At 34.3% G+C, this 22857-nt stretch overlaps 1 protein-coding gene across 1 annotated transcript; it reads right to left on the reverse strand.

Annotated features, from left to right (window-relative positions):
- Window positions 1-21783: 21783 nt before the first annotated feature.
- LOC149552797 (uncharacterized) lies at window positions 21784-22619 on the reverse strand. The gene is made up of 2 exons (XM_089789813.1): window positions 22268-22619; window positions 21784-22176 (listed from the first exon to the last, which is right to left on the reverse strand). Exons 1-2 carry the CDS (start codon window positions 22389-22391, stop codon window positions 21974-21976), a joined length of 327 nt encoding a protein of 108 aa, XP_089645939.1. The 5' UTR covers window positions 22392-22619; the 3' UTR covers window positions 21784-21973.
- Between the last annotated feature and the right edge of the window lie 238 nt (window positions 22620-22857).

The following is a 22857-nucleotide window of genomic DNA, read 5'->3' on the forward strand; positions in this document are numbered from 1 at the left end:
CATGGAGTTAGTGATTCATCCATTCATATTTTACCAATGTTGTCCTTATATGGTCGATGTATCCTTATTTTAAATGTTTAATTTAATCCTTTCAGTGATTATTAAATCTAAACTCATTTGCATTATGTGATTAGACCCCATATCTGTGCATTTAGAGGTTTGCATTATCGTGAATGTTATTAAGGAAATTTATGTGTTTTTGGGATTTTTAATTGATTTAATTTAATTTCTGGTAACTTTTCCATAGATGAATTCCTATTTATAGGAATAACCTTTTTTCGTTTGGGTCAATTCGGGGTTTAACTAGGTCAGCTAGTTATTTGCCCTAATCGATTATTCACTTGAAAAGTGAATAAATATCTAAAAAGGAATTTAATTCCTGACTTCTCACTTTTAAATTAGAAAGTTGGAGAGTAAAACCCAAAATCCTCTTCATGAGAATTTACTATTTTGTTTTTTATGGGAGTTACAGGTGTGGGATCGTCGCGAGGTTGGGCTTGTTAGATCCAACTTGGGGAAACTTTGGATTGCTGTGATTTTTAGCTACTTCTGCGAGATATTTATTTTATGGTTTAGATTCTCATTTTTCCCTTTTGGCTGTGAGGTAGGGCTATCCTGTTTTATTGTTTCAGCTCCGTTTCTGCTTCTATTTTTGGTAGCCATTTGTTTGGAGGTTGAGAACTCCCCTCTGTTTATGTTTGCTAGTTCTACCCGGTTGGGCAGGTATGAACATTTCCCTATTTTTTGAGATGAGAGTTTGGAGTTTTATGCCGTTATGCTGGTTGTTTTTGCATATGGTCTCCGAAATTGATTGTTTTGGATTTTTAGAGTTTTTGTGCCCAAAGGCCAAATGGGTTTTAAATTCGAAGCTTTTTCAAAATTTGAGGTTTTTACCTCATTTTCACCCTATTTTCTTGAGTTTTCTTGGCATAATGTGGGTCGTGGATCTGGATGATTCATTTGGATATCATTCAAACCACTATTGCACTTTTATGTTACATTGGGATGTGTGATGCATCTATACTCTCAACTTTGTGTTTGGTTGAGTGATTGTATACCTAGTGTTATGGCTTCTTTTGGACCTTTGCTTTTGTTTCATGGACATTAGGATTCATGTAGAATCTATGCTCCTGCATTGAGACCAGTTGAGTGAGTTCATGATGTTTGGTCTTGTTGCATCATTGAAATTTGTGTAGAATCCATACTCTTAGATTGAGGCCTATAGAGTGATTTTATGATGTATGGTTTTATTGGCTTTGGGATTCGTGTAGAATCCGTCCTCTTGTGTTGCTTTTGGTTGGGTGTTTTATTTTGCATTTTGTTCTCATCTTGTCTTTATGTCTTGATTTTCGTGATGGTAGTGCACCACACACGAGTACATGCATGTACATTTGTTGGGTGACTTGCGAGTCTTGATCTTCTGTGGTACTTTTGGAAGCTATGATTATTGGGGTTGGGATGGGAGTACGCATGCCCATGGGAACTTTTTGTTGGATAAGCATGGGTAGGGTGGGGTAGCATATGGAGGGGGCTTCTATCTCACAGCCTAGCAATCATGACACCATGGGTATGGTAGAGAGGAGTTTGATTAAGTGATAACTAAAGAAAATGTGTGAATGGTAATAAAACTTAAGATAATAAAACTTTGTGTGATGGTTCCAAGGGAGTACCTCGATAGGGAAGTACCTTGCAAGAGTTTCCACACATGATTTGAGCTTGGGCTTGTTGATGCCAATAAAATCTCCATGATGTTAGCTTCTACTTAGTAGTCTATTGAGTGTTTGACTAGGACTTGTACTCTTTGCATTGTCTTAGGTTCTTGGTTATAGCCATCATACTGTCTAGCGTGAGTGTTAGCCATGGATGTTATTTTGTGTGTTTTTTGGTTGTATCTTTATCTCCATTAGCATGGTGGGTGTGGACTTTTGGGTGCCACATGGATGGAAGGCGTAGCTACCTTCACCACTGCTAGGGACCGATGTACAAAGATGGTCTCTTATCCTTGTGTGACCGTTGCTAGATGTTTTCACTTGATGTTTCAAGTTTTAGAGTATGCTTTCTTTATGCTTTCATTGGAATGCTTGGATATCATGTTTAGCTGATGTTAATTTATTTGATGCATTCCCATATTATGATGTTTAGCATATGACTAGATGATGTGAATTGTTGTATTGGATTATCTATTGCTTATTGGTTAGCATGTTATATTTCTTTATTATGCTGATTAGCATGTGATAGGTGATGTTATCTACTTGCAGGTTTATGTTTTGTTGTACTACTAGCATGTTAGATTTCTTTATGCTTTTGGTTATTAGCATATTTAGTAGTGACATTCCTATTACAACAGTACTAACAATTTGATCAGTGGCTTGGGATGTTACATGTGGGGGATGGCTAGGGTCCATGATGGTCTTATGATGCTATTGACAATTGGGAGGAACCGTGTACTTAATTTGGTTGTTTTGTTATTGTGATATTATCTTTGTACACTGCGATGCTACTTTCTGTATATTCTTTACTACTTGGGTTTAGTTGGATAGATGTTCCTCTTCCTTGTTCCTTGGTATATTGTTGATTATGCTCTCAAGTGTTCGCTCCTTGATCTTTGTGGATCTGGTACTCCCCGATGTGGAGGTTCTGAACTCAATTTTTCTCTAATTTTTCCTTTAAGTGTTTTTGTGTTTCTATGGGTGACATTTTATTAGCATGGTGCGACATAAAAATGTATCACATGCCCATAGAAACTATGTCGTACGATGCTAGAAAGTATCGCACGCCTCTTAGAGAAATGTCGTGTGATACTAGAAAGTATTGCACCTCCTTTGGAGAAATGATGTATGATACCTGAATGTATCACATGCCCTTGAGAAAAGTATCGCTCAAACTCTAAAAGTGTCGCCCTCCTTTGTAAGAAATGTTGTGTGATACTTTTTAGTGATGTATTAAAGTATCGCATGGGTTTTGTAAAATCCTACGTAGGCCGATAGTAGGAACTTTTTGACTTGATCCGAACTTTTTGAGAGTTGATTTGGATACCCTCTTCAGTGTTCTTCAACTCTATGGTGTTGCTTTTAGATTTCTATTGAGTGTGTTTCTGTAGTTTGCCTCTTGGGGTTTAAAATATATCGTTTAAGTATAAGTTGATGTATACTTATACTTAAGATATATTTTAATCTATGCAACAAATCTTTTGAGATAGGTTTCAGACCTCTCAAAGATAAGATAAAGATTCTAAAAAATTTTAGAGCTTCAAAAATCCAGACCTAGTGAATTTTTAGGGCTTCAAGAATTCAGACTTAGCCAAATTTCAAGATTCTACATCCTACCCTAGCTTGGTGTTTTATTGATGAGTGGTTGTTTCTTGAGCCCTCATCTTGTGCATGGTTGTTCTTGGCTTTTGTTCGCGTGTGTCAATTTGGTAGTGGCATTTGAAGATCTATTGGTTGCCAGGATTGTGGTGAAGTCTTCCGTTGTGATCTTTGTGATCCTTGTATGATGTTGTCATGTACATTCATACTTGTAAAAAAATTTTTTTTATCTTGGCTTGTATTGGATCCTTGTTCCAAGGATCTTCGGGTGGCACATTACACCCCTAGGGACATATTATAATTTTTTATAAGGGTTGAAAGGGGTTATAGGATGACCTATGAGCCTTTTCAACACATTTCATGATGACATATGTCTCTAGGGGTCCCAGGACCCCTAGGGACATATGATAATCATTTATATGGGTCAAAAGGGGCCATAGGATGAATTATGACCCCTTTTGCCACATTTTATTAGAACATGTCTCTAGGGGTCCTAGGACCCCTAGGGACATATTATAATTGTTTATATGGGTCGAAATAGGTCATAGGATGACCTATGACCCCTTTCAACTCATTCCATGACAACATATGTCACTAGGGGTCCTATAACCCCTAGGGACATATTATAATCATTTATATCGATCGAAAGGGGCAATAGGATGACCTATGACCACTTTCAACACATTCCATGATGACATGTCTCTAGAGATCCTAGGACCTTTAGAGACAAATTACAATCATTCATATGGGTCGAAAGGGGCCATAGGATGACCTATGACATGTTTTGATACATTCTATGATGACATATGTCTCTAGGGGTCCTAGGATCACTAGGGACATATTAAAATCATTTATATGGGTCGAGAGGGGTCATAGGTCCTTTCGACACATTTCATTACAATATATGTCTCTAGGGGCCATATGACCCCTAGGGACATATTACAATCATTTACATGGGTCGAAAAGGGCATTAGGATTACCTATCACCACTTTCGACACATTTCATCATGATATATGTCGCTAGGGGTCTTAGGACCCCTAAGGACATATTATAATTGTTTATATGGGTCAAAAGGGGCCATAGGATGACCTATGACCCCTTTTGACACATTTTATTACAATATATGTCTCTAGGGATCCTAAGATCCCTACGAACATATTATAATAGTTTATGTGGGTCAAAAGGGGTCATAGGATGACCTCTAACTCCTTTTGATACATTCTATGACTACATATGTCTCAAGGGGTCTTAGGACCCCTAGGGACATATTATAATCATTTATATCGGTCGAAAGGGGCCATAGGATGACATATGACCCTTTTTGACACATTTTATTACAACATATGTCTCTAGGGGTCCTAGGACTCCTAGGGATATATTATAATTGTATATATGGGTTGAAAGGGTTCATAGGATGACCTATGACCCCTTTCGACACATTCCATGATGACATATGTTTCTAGGGGTCCTAGGACCCGTAGGGACATATTATGATTGTTTATATAGGTCAAAAGGGGCCATAAGATGACCTATGACCCCGTTCAACACATTTCATGACGACATATGTCTCTAGGGGTCTTAGGACCCCTACGGACATATTAGAATCATTTATATGGGTTGAAAGGGGCCATAGGATGACCTATGACCCCTTCTGACACATTTCATGATGACATATGTCTCTAAAGGTCCTAGGACCCCAAGGGACATATTACAATCATTTATATGGGTCGAAAGGAGCCATAGGATGACCTATAACCCCTTTTCACACATTCCATGATGACATATGTCCCTAGGGGTCCTAGAACCCTTAGGGACATTACAATCATTTATATGGCTCAAAAGGGGTCATAGGTTCTTTCGACACATTTTATTACAACATATGTCTCTAGGTGCCCTAGGACCCCTAAGGACATATTAGAATCACTTATATGGGTCGAAAGGGGCCATAGGATGACCTATGACCCCTTTCAACACATTCCATGATGATATATGTCTCTAGGGGTCCTAGGACCCCTAAGGACATTATAATCATTTATATTGGTCGAAAGGGGCCATAGGATGACCTATGACCCCTTTTGACACATTTTATTACAACATATGTATCTAGGGGTCCTAAGACCCGTAGAGACATTATAATCGTTTATATGGGTTGAAAGAGGTCATAGGATGACCTAGGATCCCTTTCGACACATTCCATGACGATATATCTCTAGGGGTCTTAGGACCCCTAGGGACATATTATAATCATTTATATGGGTCAAAAGGGGAGATAGGATGACCTATGACCCTTTTCAACACATTTCATGATGAAATATGTCTCTCAGGGTCCTAGGACCCCTACGGACATATTAGAATCATTTATATGGGTCGAAAGGGGCCATAGGATGACCTATGACCCCTTTTGACACATTCGATGACAACATGTGTCTCTAGGGTTCCTAGAACACCTAGGGACATATTATAATAATTTTTATGGGTCAAAAGAGGCCATAAGAGTACCTATGACCCCTTTCAATGCATTTTATTACAATATATGTCTCAAGGGATCTTAGGACCCCTATGAACATATTATAATTGTTTATATGGGTTGAAAGGGGTCATAGGTCCTTTCGACACATTCCATGATGGCATATGTCTCTAGGGGTCTTAGGACCCCTAGGGACATATTACAATCATTTTTATGGGTTGAAAGGGGTCATAGGATGACCTATGACCCCTTTCGACACATTCTATGATGACATATGTCGCTAGGGGCCCTAGAACCCCTAAGGACATAATAATTGTTGATATGGCTCGAAAGAGGCCATAGGATGACCTATAACTCCTTTTGATACATTCCATGATGACATGTCTCTAGGGGTCCTAGGACCACTAGAGACATATTATAATCATTTTTATGTGTTGCTCATTTTGACACATTTTATTATAACATATGTCGCTAGGGGTCCTAGGACTTCTAGGCACATATTATAATTGTTTATATGGGTCGAAAGGGGTCATAGGATGATCTATGACCCCTTTTGACACATTTCATCATGACATATGTCTCTAGGGGTCCTAGGACCCCTAAGGACATATTTTAATCATTTATATGGGTCAAAAGGGGCCATAGGATGACCTATGACCCCTTTCAAGAGATTCCATGACGACATATGTCTCTAGGGGTTCTAGGAGCCCTATAGACTTATTAGAATCATTTTTATGGGTTGAAAGGGGCCATAGGATGACCTATGACCCCTTTCAACACATTTAATGATGACATATGTGTCTAGGGGTTCTAGGATTTTTACAGACATATTATAATCATGTATATGAGTCGAAAGGGGTCATAGGATGATCCATGAGCCCTGTGCCATATTTTATTACAACATATGTCTCTAGGGGCCCTATGACCCCTATGGACATATTATAATTATTTATATGGGTCGAAAGGGATCATAGGATGACCTATGACCTCTTTCGACACATTCCATGATGACATATGTCGCTAGGGGTCCTAGGACCCCTAAGGACATTATAATCATTTATATGGGTCAAAAGGGGCCATAGGATGACCTATGACCCCTCTCAACACATTTCGTGACAATGTATATCCCTATGGCCCCTAGGATCCATAGGGACCCATTGGGAATGTGTCAAAATGGGTCATATGTTAACCTATGACCCCTTTTGATGCATTTTATGACAATATTATATTTAATAATAATATAATATTATATATTTTAATATAATAATAATGTATTATTAGATTATATAACAATAATAATCATATATGTTACTAAATTATAGATTTAATAATAATAATAACCATATATATTATTATATATAGTAATAGTCATATATTATTTGTATATATATTTAATAATAATAATCATACATATTACTATAATACAATAATAATTATAATCATATATAATAATAATAATAGTTAATAATAATATCAATGTCCACACTTTCCCTAGATAAATTTTCGTCTAAAACACTCTAAGGTTTCCCTCTTTAATTTATTTCCTCTCAAATTTCCCTCCCTCCAAATTTGACATTGGAAAAAATCTCTCCTCTCAAATTTCCCTACTAATTTCAATTGAAAAATCTCGGACCTAATCGGATACCCAATTTTAAATCAAGTATCTGATTTGAATTCGGGTATCTAAGCCTTGATATTTACCAAGCCTATTCAGTCAAACCAAAAAACATGTTTGAGAAGGGTTTCACTGACACTCAGCTTTCAGGTAGCCATCTGACAATGTTATTTTCATTGAAATTGAATGAAATGAAAAGTATTTTTTATAACACTCTTGAGATTCCATCGATATAATTGCTATCAAATTCTGAGTTCGATAAGTATTTATTAGTTAATTTTCAATGAAGATGATTGTAAAATGTTGATTGACATACTAATTGAAAAATAGCTATAACTTTCAAATGGTATAACATTTTTTAAATCCAAAAGTTGCATCACATTCTATGCTTCGCCTAGTATAAGAAAAAAAAAAATTGGTAAAGTTTTCTATTAGTTATGGTGGTCAGACACAGGAGTTTTTTTTCCGAAAAAGTTTGAGTAAAAAATTCATATTTAATTATTTATTTGGAATAAAAATACCCAAAAATATGTGTCACATCCAAGCATAAGTCTAATTTTTATATCTATAATTATATTTTAAAAATATTATCATTTGATTTTGATTAAGGTGGTCAGACATACACCTACTTTTTATTTTTGCCCTAAATTTTTTGTAGTACTGCATTAAAGTCCAAACCTTTGACCAGTCAATTATTTTTTTCTCCAGATAAGGCCTAGTAGTTTAGAAACTACATTCAATTTCCTATAGATTATTTTCTGACAAATTTTTGATATAAAGTCTAGAACCACTTTAAAATTATGTGTCAAGTTGACATAACCCAAATTTGTTGGTTCATCACTACCACTTAAGGCCATAGTTTGGTTGACCATGATCATGCACATACCCATACATCATCCTCACATATAAAATAAGACTTTCTTTTATATCCCTATGATTAATTATTTCAATTGGCTTACTTAACACTCCACAAAACGTGTCTGCTCAAATACCAATATATGAAAATTTGACAATGTTATCCAAGAGATAATTCCTTATTTTCCATCCCTCCATTTCTAGGTAATTATATTGTCAAAATAATTCAATTAGATAAGCCAAACTATGTGATCTCATAAATTGTCTTTTAACTCTGCCATACTAGACGTATTCTATCTCACAACACCAAAACAAATACAATTCAACACATAAATACTAGAGACCATACCAATAGATCATATACACTATATTTTCCATTCTCCCAAAGCTACAACCGGCTTTAATAACTCTATTGGTGCCACTATCCAAAATTCTTTGACTGTATCATATATTTCCTTTATGGAATTAGGTGTTTTTCACATGATTGTAATAAAAAAAACTAATTGTTAACCAAAGTGATCATGAAAATGAGATATGATTGCATCAATGACAACACCCAATTTTTTTTATTATGCCAAATAGAAAAATCTCTTAGTAAATTCATCGGTTGATAAATTTGCCACTACAATATACTATATGTATATCATGTTAGAATATTAATAATAATTAGGGGGAGGGGGGGTAGTGAGAAGAGTGAATTAGTTATCCTCAATTTCAAATCTACCAATTCAACTTCATTAACTTTAAAAAACTTGTTCCCATATATAAAATCACTTAGTCCATATATCAACTCATCAACATCTTAACATTTTGTTCATTACCCAACTCTTTGTTTAGTATATGCTGACCAATTATAAATAGCATGCATCACACATATATAACGCTAGGATTTAATGTGGAAAGCCAATTTGGGAAAAACCACCAAGTAACATGCTATGAAATTTCACTCTTTTGAAGTGAGCTCAATTAAAAGCCAACCCTATTAAAGGTTACAAAAAACATTGTTAGGTGTGACCTTTTCAAAGGATTTAATCTTTCTATTAGGAGTGGCCTAGTTAGAGGACTTTGGATCATTCCATTATGATGTCACCTTGATTAAAGGAAATATAAAATGACTATTAGGTCAATTTTCATTGAATGATCTTAATTGCCACAATGGTTAGAAAGTAACAATAAGTTTGATCCTTTTAGGTACAACTCAATTTGAAAATTCAAATCTCCATTTGACTCTTTTACTAGTTCATCAGTTGGACTTCATTATCATCTCCTTCATTGATCTGCTTAACAACCCTTCAAGAAATCACACTTCGCCAATCTTCTCACTTTTTCTTTGCTACTTTTTCCTTCACAAGTTCTCCATAAAATTTCTAATCAATAAAGAACCAACCTTAGAAATAATCTCTTATGCCTCTTTAAATAAGTAGCTTAGATCTTTTACCACTTAAACAACATTGTAGATCTTAGGGTTAGGTTAGATTCAACAAATCTATCCATCATTTTTTCCTTCTACTCCTTTCTTGATACTTATAGAAAATTATTTTCAAATCCTTTCATTTGATTGCATAACAAACTCCATTCATGCATTAAATACACCAACTCATCAATTCTTATCCTCTGCATGTTTTGACAAACTATTTATTTGTTGACACTGAGTCATCACTTTTATCTTCTACTCGATCATCACTATGTAGTTTGGTCTCTACTTTTCTCTCTTGCTTGTCTTAGACTAGCACACTATGTCTTCACTACACTTGGTCACTAATACATTTTGCCTCTTTGTCTTTCTTGGCCATGACTAGCACTCAACTAATAGTGTTTATTCAACCAACTCTTATGTTCCTTAATATTCTTCTTTATTATCCTTAATTGACAAACGAAAATTCATTAAGATTTTCTTGTGTTTAATTGAACACCTACATACCTCATACACTAAGTAAACAATATATCATCTTGTCAAAGAATAACTGATCAAATGCCTATTGTAATTCCAACATACTTGATCATCTTCACTCAACAACTTCACTAGTTCATCTAGTTATCTCTCTATTCAAATCCTCATCATCAATCAATAGATATGGTACTCTACACTATTAGTAATTGTCTTTCTAGTAGGTTTAACTTCAATGACAACATAACACTTGTTCTAAATGTAGCTTCCAATAATCTCCCTCTTTGGCATTGATGGAAACACCTCTAGTCACCATAAAAATGTAAAAAGATATTCTCATTATTTAACAATAATAGTTCCCTCTATGATTTGATACAGATCTTCATCAATATCCTTAGTTTTATTTAGATTCTCATCTTGGAATCACTTATACTTCTCCCTCTATGATAACAATTTCATATTCTTCAATGCTATGAACAATTGTAATATCAATTATATTAACTTCCTCTTGTCATATATCTTCTCACTCTAATAACTAGATGACAATAACTCTAATCATATTCTCCCTTTGATATTTAGCACATACTCTTCCTCTAGATATGAATGGTAACTTGATAACATACTCTCCCTCTTAGACAATAATACTAAAGACATCATCCATTCACATATACAACATCCTCTCTATGTCATTGTCTAACTGATATTTCAACATCAATTTCTCTTTCTTATTTGACTTCACTCCTTATAGTCTCATTTGCTCAAGCTTTAGTCCATCTTTTCAAAATCTTAAGGAATATCCTAAAGTGTGATCTTCTACATTAAAGTGTAAGATATTTGTATCATAACATTTTATTCAGTACAACATCTCTTCTCATATTTCTTTAGATATGGGAATGACTTCTAAACTTACCTCTTAGGTACTCAAAAGCATCCTTCGATAATGCCTTGGTGAATATATCAGTTATATGTTCCTTTGTGTTCACATAATCCAATCTCACTTCTTTATCTTTTACCAACTATCTCAAGTAATGATACTTGATAGAAATGTGTTTGGTCTTTGTGTGCATCAAATGATTCTTTGATATATTTATAATACTTGTGTTATCAAAATATATCACAGTAGGTTTAGTAATCTCTTCCTTCATATCTTTCAATAATTTCTTGATCCACACAATGTTTGAACAATTAGCTTCTACAGAAACATATCTAGCCTTTGTTTTGGATTGGGAAATATTGTTTTGCTTCTTATTTATCCATGAAATTAGTCTCCTACCTAGAAAGAAAGTGCCCCCAATTGTACTATCTCTATTATATATGTTTCCAACCCACTCAACATCTATGTAAAATTTTAGCTTAAATTTGTCACTCTTTTTGTACCATAATTCATAGTATTTTGTTCCTTTAAATTATTTATGTACCCTTTTCACATCTTTCATGTGATTTTCTCTAGGATTAGCAAAAAATTTAGCAACAATACCAACTGATAATACAATGTCAGTTATAATATGTACAACATATTTCAATTTTCCAATCATTAACTTGTATTGTGTTTGATTTATCTTAGCAAAATCATTGCTCTATGAAAATTTGTGGCTAGTAACCATAGGTGTTCCAACTGGTATTGACTCTTCCATTCCAAAATTCTTCAATACCTCTTTGATATACTTTGATTGTGTAATTTAAATACCTTTCTTCATCTAAGAAACTTGTAGACCAACAAAGAACTTGATCTTTCTAAACATTGACATCTAAATTTGTTTTTTCATCTCATTAGAAAATGAATTATGCAAGACATCGTGTCCTCCAAATATAATATCATCAAAAAAATTTATTCTAGCATTTCTTCATACTATGGAGTCTTTTCAAGGCTTCAAAACAAAAAATTTCACTTCATGGCATAGGGTCCCACTTCTCGCATTATCTTTTTTGTGTATATGCTTTTTGCATATGTGATTAGCTCAGTGTGTCATTTGACATCATGTTGCCACACATCACCATTCCAATGTTTCCTCATACTTTATTGTTTCTTAAATGCTCTAAAGTCTGGAATAGCATCCCACTGCCATGCATCACCATTCCAACATGTCTTTATGCTGCAATGTTTTGGCAAGGGTCTAGAACTCATAATTGCACCACATGGTGGGGGTTCCCACCTTTTATTTTATCCATTTATTTTTCTGGGTGGCATCTATCTGCTAGAAATAAAGCTAATCTTCATTGGAAGCAATTTACTCGCTGCATCTCAATTGTATGTTTTGAGTGCATAATCTACATTAATGGTTGCATTTCAATCTCTCATTGGGGATATTTCCTATGATGTCTAGACTATTTGTTTCAAAGAGAAGACCTTCCTTGAAGATCAACATTTATTTTTAGGGAAACTAAATTCCCCCCCCATGGTCAACCTTGCATATTTTGTGAGAAGTTAACACATCATGTTATTGCTTCCCATAGTTTGCTGCCAGCAACATGAATCAACTTCTTGCAACCATGACATACCATCAAGGCTAGTTTTTCAATGCTAAGTGACTCCTTGGGCTTTGTTTCTATGGTGCTAATGTACTCCATGCCTCTTTAATGCATATAATGATTATATTTTCTTTGATTTGATCTCTTGCAGTTGGATGCACTTGTTTTTTTCTCTTCCTATCACTTCCACAAGAAGTCACACTTCATGATAAGATTTTATTTCTACTTCTTAGTTATTGCTTTCCTATACAACTCTACTACACTTGGTTGGGGTTTGAACTCAATGTAAACATTAGAGTTATGCATGAAATCTATAAAGGAAAGTTGTAAATATTTCTTAAGTATTCTTATGTGTCTGTATTTTGTAGTAACATTATGCTCTAGAACTTTTTCCTTCCATCAATGAAATAACTCTATTTCTTATCTCTTCTTGCCATTCATTATTTGTGCCTGTATCTTGCCTTGTAGTGAATGCTTCTTTTCTAGTTTCTAAGGTTTGCATGTTGTGTTTAATTTACTGGTGAAGTGTTGTGTTGTCAATATGTCCTTTCTTTTATCATTTAATCAATTCCAAAATTGCATGTGAGTTCATTTAGGGTGCACTAGAGTCAAGATCTGTGTATTTGAGTGTTTCATTGATGTTTTGTGCAATTGTAGGTAGAGTTGTAACCATGTTCAATCTTGGTGCATCACCCCCCTTTCTTTTTCACCATTTTAATTTATGTTCTCCTTCTCCCTTTTCCTCTCAAGTTGTAGTTTAGATGCACCTTGATAGTGAGGAAGTTGGCCTTCTCTGGAGATTCAACTTTACAGCACAAGTCCCACACTTGGAGGTTGTTTCCATGTTATACAAGGTTGTTTGAGTGCATACCTCAAATAAGGGTGTATAATTTTCTATCAACAGTAATCTATGACCACTTTTGACCCATTTGACCCTTTGTATATTTGTTAAGGGGTCCCTTTGCCCCTAAAGGCACACATTATGCAATTGAATGGGTCAAAAAGGGTTATAGAGTACTCTATGACCATTTTTGACCCATTTTAACATTAAGATGTGTATTTGGGGTCCTTAGACCCTTTTGAACACATATAATGTGATCAAATTGGTCAAAATGGATCATAGGGTACCCTATGACACCTTTGACTTGTCTGAACAATTATATGTGTATGAAGGGCTCCTTAAACCACTCAAGAAAAAAATTATATGATAAAATGGATCAAAGGGGTGATGGAGTACCCTAAGATCCCCTTTGACCCATTCAAACCATTATATGTGTGCTAATGGTTCCTCAAATCATTTTAGACACACATTATGTGATTCAATGGGTCAAAAGTGATCATAGAGTACTCCATGACCCCTTTTGATTGATTTGAAATACTAAATGACTATTAAGGTCTCTGATGACCCCTTAAGGCACACATTATGCAATTGGATGGGTCAAAATGAATCATAGGGTACCCTATAACCCCTTTCAACCTATTCAAACCATTATATGTGTTATAAAGGGGTCCTTAGACCCTTTAAAAATACATTATGCAGTCAAATGGGTCCAAAGGGATCATAGGGTACCCTATAACTCCTTTTGCCCCATTTGAACCTTAGGCCCTTAAGACACACATTATACAGTTGAATGGGTCAAAAGGGATCATAGAGTACCCAATGATACCTTTTGATCCATTTGAACCATTGTATGTGTGCTAAGAGGTCCTTAGATCCCTTAAGACACACATTATGTCATCAAATAAGCCAAAAGGGATAAGAGGGTATCGTAGGAGACCTTTTGACCCATTTGAACTATTATATGTATGCTAAGGGGTCCTCAAACCCCTTAAGATACATATTATATGATCAAATGAGTCAAAAGGGGTAACAAAGTATCCAAAGACACCATTTGACCCATTCAACCCATTATGTGTGTGCTAAGAGAACCTTGGACCCCTTAAGACAAAAATCATCTGCTCAAATGAGTCATAGGGTACCTTATGACCCCTTTTAAACACTTTGATTATATTACATGTGCTAAGGGGTCCTTAGACCCCTTAGGACACACATTATGTGATTGAATGGGTCAAAAGAGGCTATAGAAAATACTATGAACCCTTTTGACCCATTCAATCATATTATATGTGTTGAGGTCCTGATATCACTTAAGAGACAAATAATATGATCTGATGGGTCAAAATGGTTCACAAGGTACCTTATGACCTCTTTTAACCCATTCAAATAATTATATTTGTGTTAAGGGGTCTTCAAACACCTTAATACTTACATTATGCTTTCAAATGGGTTAAAGGGGACATAGGGTACCCTATGATTTCTTTTGACCCATTCAAATCATTAAATGTGTGCTAATGTGTTCTTGGACAATATAAGACTCATGTTATACTATCAGGTGGGTCAAAATGGATCATAGGGTATCCTATGACCTCTTTTAACCCATTAGATCCATTATATGTGTGTTAAGGGGTTTGAGAACCCCTTAACACACACATTATGTGATAAAATGGATCAAAAGTTTTGATAGGGTACCCTAAGACACCTTTTGACTCATTCAATTATATTATGTCTGCTAAGGGATCCTTAAACCCCTTACAACATAAAGTCAAAAGGGGTCCTAGGTGCCCTATGTTTCCTTTTGACCAATTCAAACCGTTATAAATATATAAAAGGATTCTCAAACCAATTAGGACATATTATGTGATTGAATGGGACAAAAGGGGTCATATGGTACCCTATGACCCAATGAAATCATTATATCTATGCTAAGGGATCCGCACACCCCTTGAAAAAAAAATGCAATAAAGTGTGTCAAAAAGGGTCATAGGGTCTCCTATGACCTCTTTTGACACACTAGATCCATTATATGTGTACAAAGAGGCATGTGGACCCCTTAAGACATAGATTGTGGGATCAAATGCATAAAAAAGAGGTCACAGGGTACCCTATGGCCCCTTTTAACCCATTCAAACCATTATATGTGTACTAGTGGGTTCATAGACCCACCAAGACACATATTATGTGATCAAATGTGTTAAAAGGGGTCATAGGTTACCCTATGACCCCATTTAAGCCATTTTTCATATTATGTGTGTTAAGGGGTCCTCTAAGGCACACATTTACAACCAAATGGGTCAAAAGGGTCATAGGGTACCATATAGCCTATTTTGACCCATTAAAACCGTTATGCATTTGTTCAAAAGGCTCCTTACACCCCTTAAAACACACAATATGAGATCAAATGGGTTAAAAAGAGTTATAGGGTACTTTATTTTTCTTTTTACCTATTGGATCCATTATGTGTATGCTAAGGGGTTTGAGGACCCCTTAAGACACATGTTATGTGATCAAATGGGTCAAAATGGATCACAGGATAATCTATAACCCCTTTTGACTTATCCAAACCATTAAATGTGTGCTAAGGGGTCCTTAGACCCCTTATAACACACATTAATTGAAAATTTAGAATATTTTTTTTACATAGAAATATATTATGTTGGGAATTTACAAAGTGTGCTCACATTATTTTTAAAAAATTCCAAGCCTATGGTTTGTGCTATCTGAACCATAGTGTGATTGCACTTTCTTCAGATTGAGAAAAAAAAAAAAGGCGCATCTTTTTGGTACCACAACATCATACATATGCCCATACACTTTGTTAAAGTGACCTTGTTAGAGGATTTCACCAAAAGATCATCTAGACCTTATTACTCCCTAGTTGAGACTAAACTAATTGGCCTGGTCTAAAGGACTTATAAACACCACTAATCAATGTTACCATATAGGTATTCATAGACTTGTTAGGTCCACTCAGTACTTCAAATATTTTGGGCTACAATGGTTAAACAGTAATAGTGTAAAGTGATATGTTAAGAATAGAAACCTTTGCTTGTTTAGATCTCTATTCTTGCTCCTTCTCTATCTTTTACTCACTCAGATGATTCTATCTCCCACAAACTCTTCTTCTTCTCTTCTCTCTTCTCTTCTTGGTTTACTTGGTTCAACAATCTCATTCTCACACTTTCTTTAACAATTCACACTCACTAGAACTTTAAGACTTTGACATACTTTCCTTCTAGCCAACAACAAGAACTCAGATCCACAACCTTTTGATATAAGATCCATCTAAATTTTCTTGTTCTCCTCCTTAATTAGGTTTCTCAATGCTTCTAGATCCTTCCATCTTTTTTCACATAATTAGAATTGACAATCTTAGGTTCACAACTGAATTCCTTCATACAATGAATTTAGACATATAGAAAATATTACATTACATATATAAGTTTGTGTCCATCCTTATCCTTCTTCAGTTTCCTTCGTTGGGTCTTTCTTGGATTTTCTCCATCATTGATCTTGCAAAAAACTTTTGACTCTTGCAAAAGACCTTCTCAAACTTTCTAATTTTCTGTTAAAAGTCAGCCTCGAATTCCATTTTCTCAAATTTTTTCTTTTGATTGTCACTCAATAAATATTAGATTTACTTGGCCAACATATAACTCGCTTAGTAATTAATTTCTTGGGAAACACTATTTTCTTCTTCTTCTTCTTTACAATTTCTTAGGAAATACTGTAGTTAGTCGATGAATACAATCTCCCTTCATTAACCTTGTGACTCGGTTAAGCTTGTGATCTTCAATACTTCTCAATAATACATGATTGTAAAATAATTACACCAATATTACATAATCATTGTCCAACTCATTCAAGTACCTATTGAATACCTTACATATTAACTCTGACTTCATCATACTTTCTTCAAATCCTCTTTATCAATCAAATGATATGGTACTTTCCTGAGTTAGCATAATATCTATCTAGTTAAGACTTTGACATCAATGACAATTTAACAACTGATATGACTCTTTTATATACATTTATAACATCATCATCTAATAATCTCCTACTATCAATTACAATATTAGTTAGGGCTGACAATTTCAAGGTCTGAGGATTTACTTATGAAATTATCTCCCTAAAGCTATGATATTAAATTAGGTTGATGAGGAGGGCTTACTAATTAGCATCGATTCCCTTTTTTTATTTGCACTAACCTTCTCTTTTTCTTTCCATACCTTATCATTACCAATATTAATTTCTCTTACAAATGTCTCATTTATGTTCTCATAAGTGGTTTGATTAATAGTGTTATTTCTCCGTCCATTATCATTCCTTCTTCTAACATTGTGATTTAACACATTGTTTACAAATTCATTTTATCTATAATATCTAACTATATGTCCCAAATTATCACATTTGTAGCATGTAATAGTAGAATTTTGATACCTTGTTCCACTTTGACTCACTTGTGATTTGCAACCTCTAGTAATGTGTCCAAAGTTATTACACTTGTAGCATGTAACACCATTAGATATAACATTGTTGATTCCCAAAGGTCTTTTTGCACTCATGTTTGATCTTTCATTTTTCGTTCCATTAGTTCGTTGATTGGATTTTTAGTGTTCATGTGATTTATGTCCATAAAGCCAATAGTTGAAACAATGTCAAGTAAATGATTTAGTATATGTATTACCTTTGCAATCTCTCTTCATTTTTCAATAATATTTGCATGCATAACATATTCCTTTGAATTTCTTCTTCTACTCTTTAGGTTCTTCAATCTAAATTGTTGTTTGATTAGGGTCTTGCATAGCTATGGTTTTTTATTCCTTAGGACATCCACCTTCAACATATCCAATACCTACCATGTCTTCTTTAGCATTTTGTTGCAACAATTTCTCATCAATTTTGTCAGTACTTGAATTTAAAATTTCAGAATGTAACTTAATCTCAACAAGTGCAACCTTGGCAATATTAGTGTATATCTCAAATTCCTTATATTTAAGCTTTGAATATTCAAGTTTAAATTTTAATTTTCAAAGCTAAGTGCACAAATCTTTGCATTCATTGGTTTTCCCTCTTAGATCTACTTAAAGTTTCCCATTCTAAGATTTCTCTTCTTCAGTTTCCTTAACCAATTAAACTGATGTGAATTCAAGTTCATGTTTGAGTGCTTGATTTTCCTTCTTAGTTTTACAATCAAATCTAATTAATTGTTTGATTTGGGCTTCTTGATTTGTTCAGCTAGCTCTTTTATTTTTATCTTTGAAATATCAATCTGATCCTTGAGTTTATTAATACATTCTTGTGCATCTTTGAGCTTCTTCTTTATTCTTTATTTTTTCTCTTTGATGCAGGAGCATCCTGGGTGTAAGAGCAATCTTGCATCACCCCAAAAATATTTGTAATTTCAATATTTTCTATTTTAATGAGGACTAGTAGATAGGGTGGTTACTATTTATGGGAACTTTCTATTTTTAGTAAGTTTTTCATATGAGCTCAAAATGTTCTCATCTTCTATAGAAAGGTTCATTTTAAAGTTGCAAGCCCACCATAAAAATCTCATTCCTCAAGCATAAGTATCAGAGAAGTTATTGCAGATTTTCGATGGAAAAATTTGCTGAAAAATCTTTAGGCTCACCGTTGGAGGCCTTAGAGTGCTCAGATGAGGTCCAAAAACTTGACAAAAGGGCACCAACACAATTGTGAGCCTGTAGATCAAGAGCTGGCATTTTCGAAAAGTGGTTATAGTAGCCAATCAGAGCAACAGTTCGTGAGTTATGGCCTTCAAAATTTGGGCTACCAAAATTTCTAAAATAATTTGTCAAAGATGTATTTAACCGACTCTATGTGTATTGTTAGGGTCTGTCAGCCTTAGGTATTAAGTTTGAGCATGTAAAACCTTCCTAGGTGACATAAAACTACCTATTTAAGAAAGGCCCAAACATTGTCTAGGATAACTCTGGGTGATAGTTGACAACTTGTCTTGCAAACTGTTGTACTGAAGACACCCATATGGGTTAGCATATTGTACTTATGAATTTTGTAATTTCACATTTGTGGTGCAAATAGGAAGTCCATATTTTGTTCTCGCATTTTCTATTATTTCTATGTTTCTGTTATGAGTTTATGGTATTAAGGGGAAGTCCCTACATCACTCTTTATCTTTTTCACGATCTTCAAGTTTCATTTTAAAGTTGCCTTGCAAATTGTCTGTATCCATCAGAATTCTCCTTAAGATGTGAAACTTTTTCTAAGTAACTAGGATATGATACCAATTGTTAATAATAGGCAATAGTGAGAGGGTGGTGGCGGGCTGAATCAATATCACAACTCTATTACATCGACCATATATCTCAAAACTTAGCCATATGCATCCACAAGTAACTAAACTAAAAAGAAAAATGCGTAATAATAAGAGACTTATAACACCATGATTTGTTTATTAGGAAACCCTAGTCAAGGGAAAACCTGGTGGGTATGGTATCTACAACTATGTACTAATCTAAAAGTTCCATGTTAGGAGTTTTGACCCTATTAGGAGTCATTACATACATTTAGTACATTAGTCCTTGTAAGAGGTGTAGACCTTGTTAGAGGTCTCAATCCTATTAGGAGTTCTATTGCAACAAGAGGTCACTAATCTATAGTGATATACAATCAATACAATGACTAATAGATATAATACCGAAATTGAGTGTACTAATATGTAAATATTTGATTAGTCCTTTTAATGTCTCACATATGATTTTGACCATTCAACAAAATGTTGCATTTGATCATCAATACAATATCACGACACCATTTGTGAAGCTCACATATCATATGCATTTCATTAACATACTTCACATGTGAAAACTAATTCCTTTATATACCTTTCCAACTGCTTTATCTAGCTGACCTTCGAAGCTATTATGATAAAATGCGTGGGACATTTCCAAAATTGAATATTAAAACCTTCTAACTGAGTTTTATCATCTAAGACGTCATCCCTATATTGTCAAGTGACTTAATTGACAAGACCATTCAATTCCATATGCCAAAAATGCCCAATCACTGTCACTTGCCGTGTACCCTACAATATAAACTAGTCCTCATTTTCTTCATTCAAAATATGTACTAACTAACATCTTAACATAGGAAAACATACATCATATCCAAACATCGTTGTAACCATATCCAACATTGTGGCCAGTAATACTTACTTTACTAACCTTGCTAATGGAAACAATTTGTTAGCCAACTTTCTTTTTGTGATATGCTTAATCATTTTTCTTGAACCAAAACCAAAACTGATCATCAATCCAAGTGACCTTACCCAATGATTATGGCGTCATCACTAACATCATTCATGCTCTTAGATATGGTCACTTGCCAACAATGATATATATAGTTGACTTGTAAAATCACATGATGAACAACAAAACAATGTACAAATAATTAATTTACTTTTTATAGGCTACACAACAAGATTACGAGGGGACATGCATCTAAATTGAAAGTTATCCTCCATCTAATTTTAATTGCTGAGAATTATAGTATACATACTTTAATAAACATACCATTTTTCTTTCTTTTGATTATTTATGATGAGTTCTTTGTCGAGAACAAAGTTATTAGTTAATTTTATATTTATTTGAAATGAAACAATACAACATTGTATTTATGGTCCAATTCTAATATTATAAATTTATTAAATGGTGAAAAATAAAATTCACTTGTGCATATGTACTTCCTTTGTGCTTATTAGAAAGATTGAATTGCATATACAATTACGTCTGTTTTTTGTGTGTAGCCAATTATAATATTAAAACAGAGCCTGCATTTGAAGTAATTCATCCTTGCCAAAACATACACAATCGATTTCAAAATCATTTGTTTTAATATTCAATTATCACTATAAAACATTGACTCTAAAAGTCATCACACAAGCAACAAAATTGTATGCAAGTATACTGTGATTTGAAAAACATAAGATGTATGAAGAAAAGTGATATAAAGATGTATATAATTGATTGGAGAAACATAAGATATATAATTTGTAACTTTGAAATAAAGATACAATTGATTTGAGAAAGATGAGATGTAAGATTCAAAATAATGATGTAAAGAGATAAACAAATGATTGAAGGAATATAAGATATACAATTCAAAATATTATATAATATATACAGTTGATTTCAGTAGAAACATGATGTAGGATAAAAAATATTGATATAAAAACATATGCTCCTTTCTTAGAATATGAGGTGTAATCATATTGATACAAAGACATTTACAATTGAATTGACAAAAAATACAAAATGACAATTTAATGTTATCTACAATCGATTAGAGACACAATCTTTGAAATACCCAATTAATTATATATACACAGTTGACCGGAAAATCAGAGGATGAACAGATGACCGGAAAAATCACAGGATGAACAACAAAACTGTATACAAACTCTATCAATCTACTTGTGATGATGGATTACAAAACGTGGATTAGTTCTGACCTGTATTTCCTGCTATACAATCTAAATACAAGCAATTACAAATGATGCAGGGACGCTTGCTGCATACGGTAGCTCAGAATTCCATTGTACAGAGCAATTCTGTTGGCCGGAATCTTGTGCCCTGTTTTCTCAATTGACTGCTCTGAATTCATAATCTTCGCCGGAATCTTCCTCTCCCGAGGCTCCGCCATGTCTACAGCAAAATGAACCTTCTTCGTCTTCCTTTTGTTCCTCTTCTCTGAAAACCATACAATAAATTGATCAGAAAACAAATAAAAAATTACAGAGATTTGTTCTAGAGAGGAGGAATAAATGGAAACAAAAGCTACCTGTGGAAAGACATGAACGCGTGGGTGAGTTATAATTTGTGGGTTTGATGAGCTTTTGGCGGCCTATAATCACAATCACAACTACGGCCGTCAGCAATCCCATTCCTGTGCATTTGCCCACCATTATTGAGTTTCTCCCCCTTATCAAGATCTCACTTTTATATGATTTCAATCGACTTCAATGCAAGAACAGAGGATGATCTATGATCAATCCAGACAAACGTAAAAAGAAACTTGAGAATTGAAAACAGAGCTTGGGGATTATGCGATTCAGAGCATTTCACCGTCCAAGAATTACATTTTTTATTTCAACATATCCTATGTTGTGATCCCCAAGAAAAGAAATCCAAGAGTTATTGGAATTATTGACCGTTCTTTTCAATGTTTGGTGGTCATCGATGATGTCATGTGCCAGCAGCTTCCTCGACCTGTCAATGGCGGTCCTACTCTTTGCATTGGTGGGATTAAAATAATTGTCAAGAGTCACCGACATTTTTATGTTTGCAGGGCAGGTGGAAGAATTCGTAGGTAGATTTGTGGGCAATTTATGTCACGCCACAAAATTCATTAGATGCACGTGAGCATTGGGT

The sequence above is a fragment of the Cupressus sempervirens genome, chromosome 6 (assembly GCF_028749045.1).
Source record: "Cupressus sempervirens isolate cs-2001-9-10 chromosome 6, ASM2874904v1, whole genome shotgun sequence".
In the NCBI taxonomy this organism is placed as follows: domain Eukaryota; kingdom Viridiplantae; phylum Streptophyta; class Pinopsida; order Cupressales; family Cupressaceae; genus Cupressus; species Cupressus sempervirens.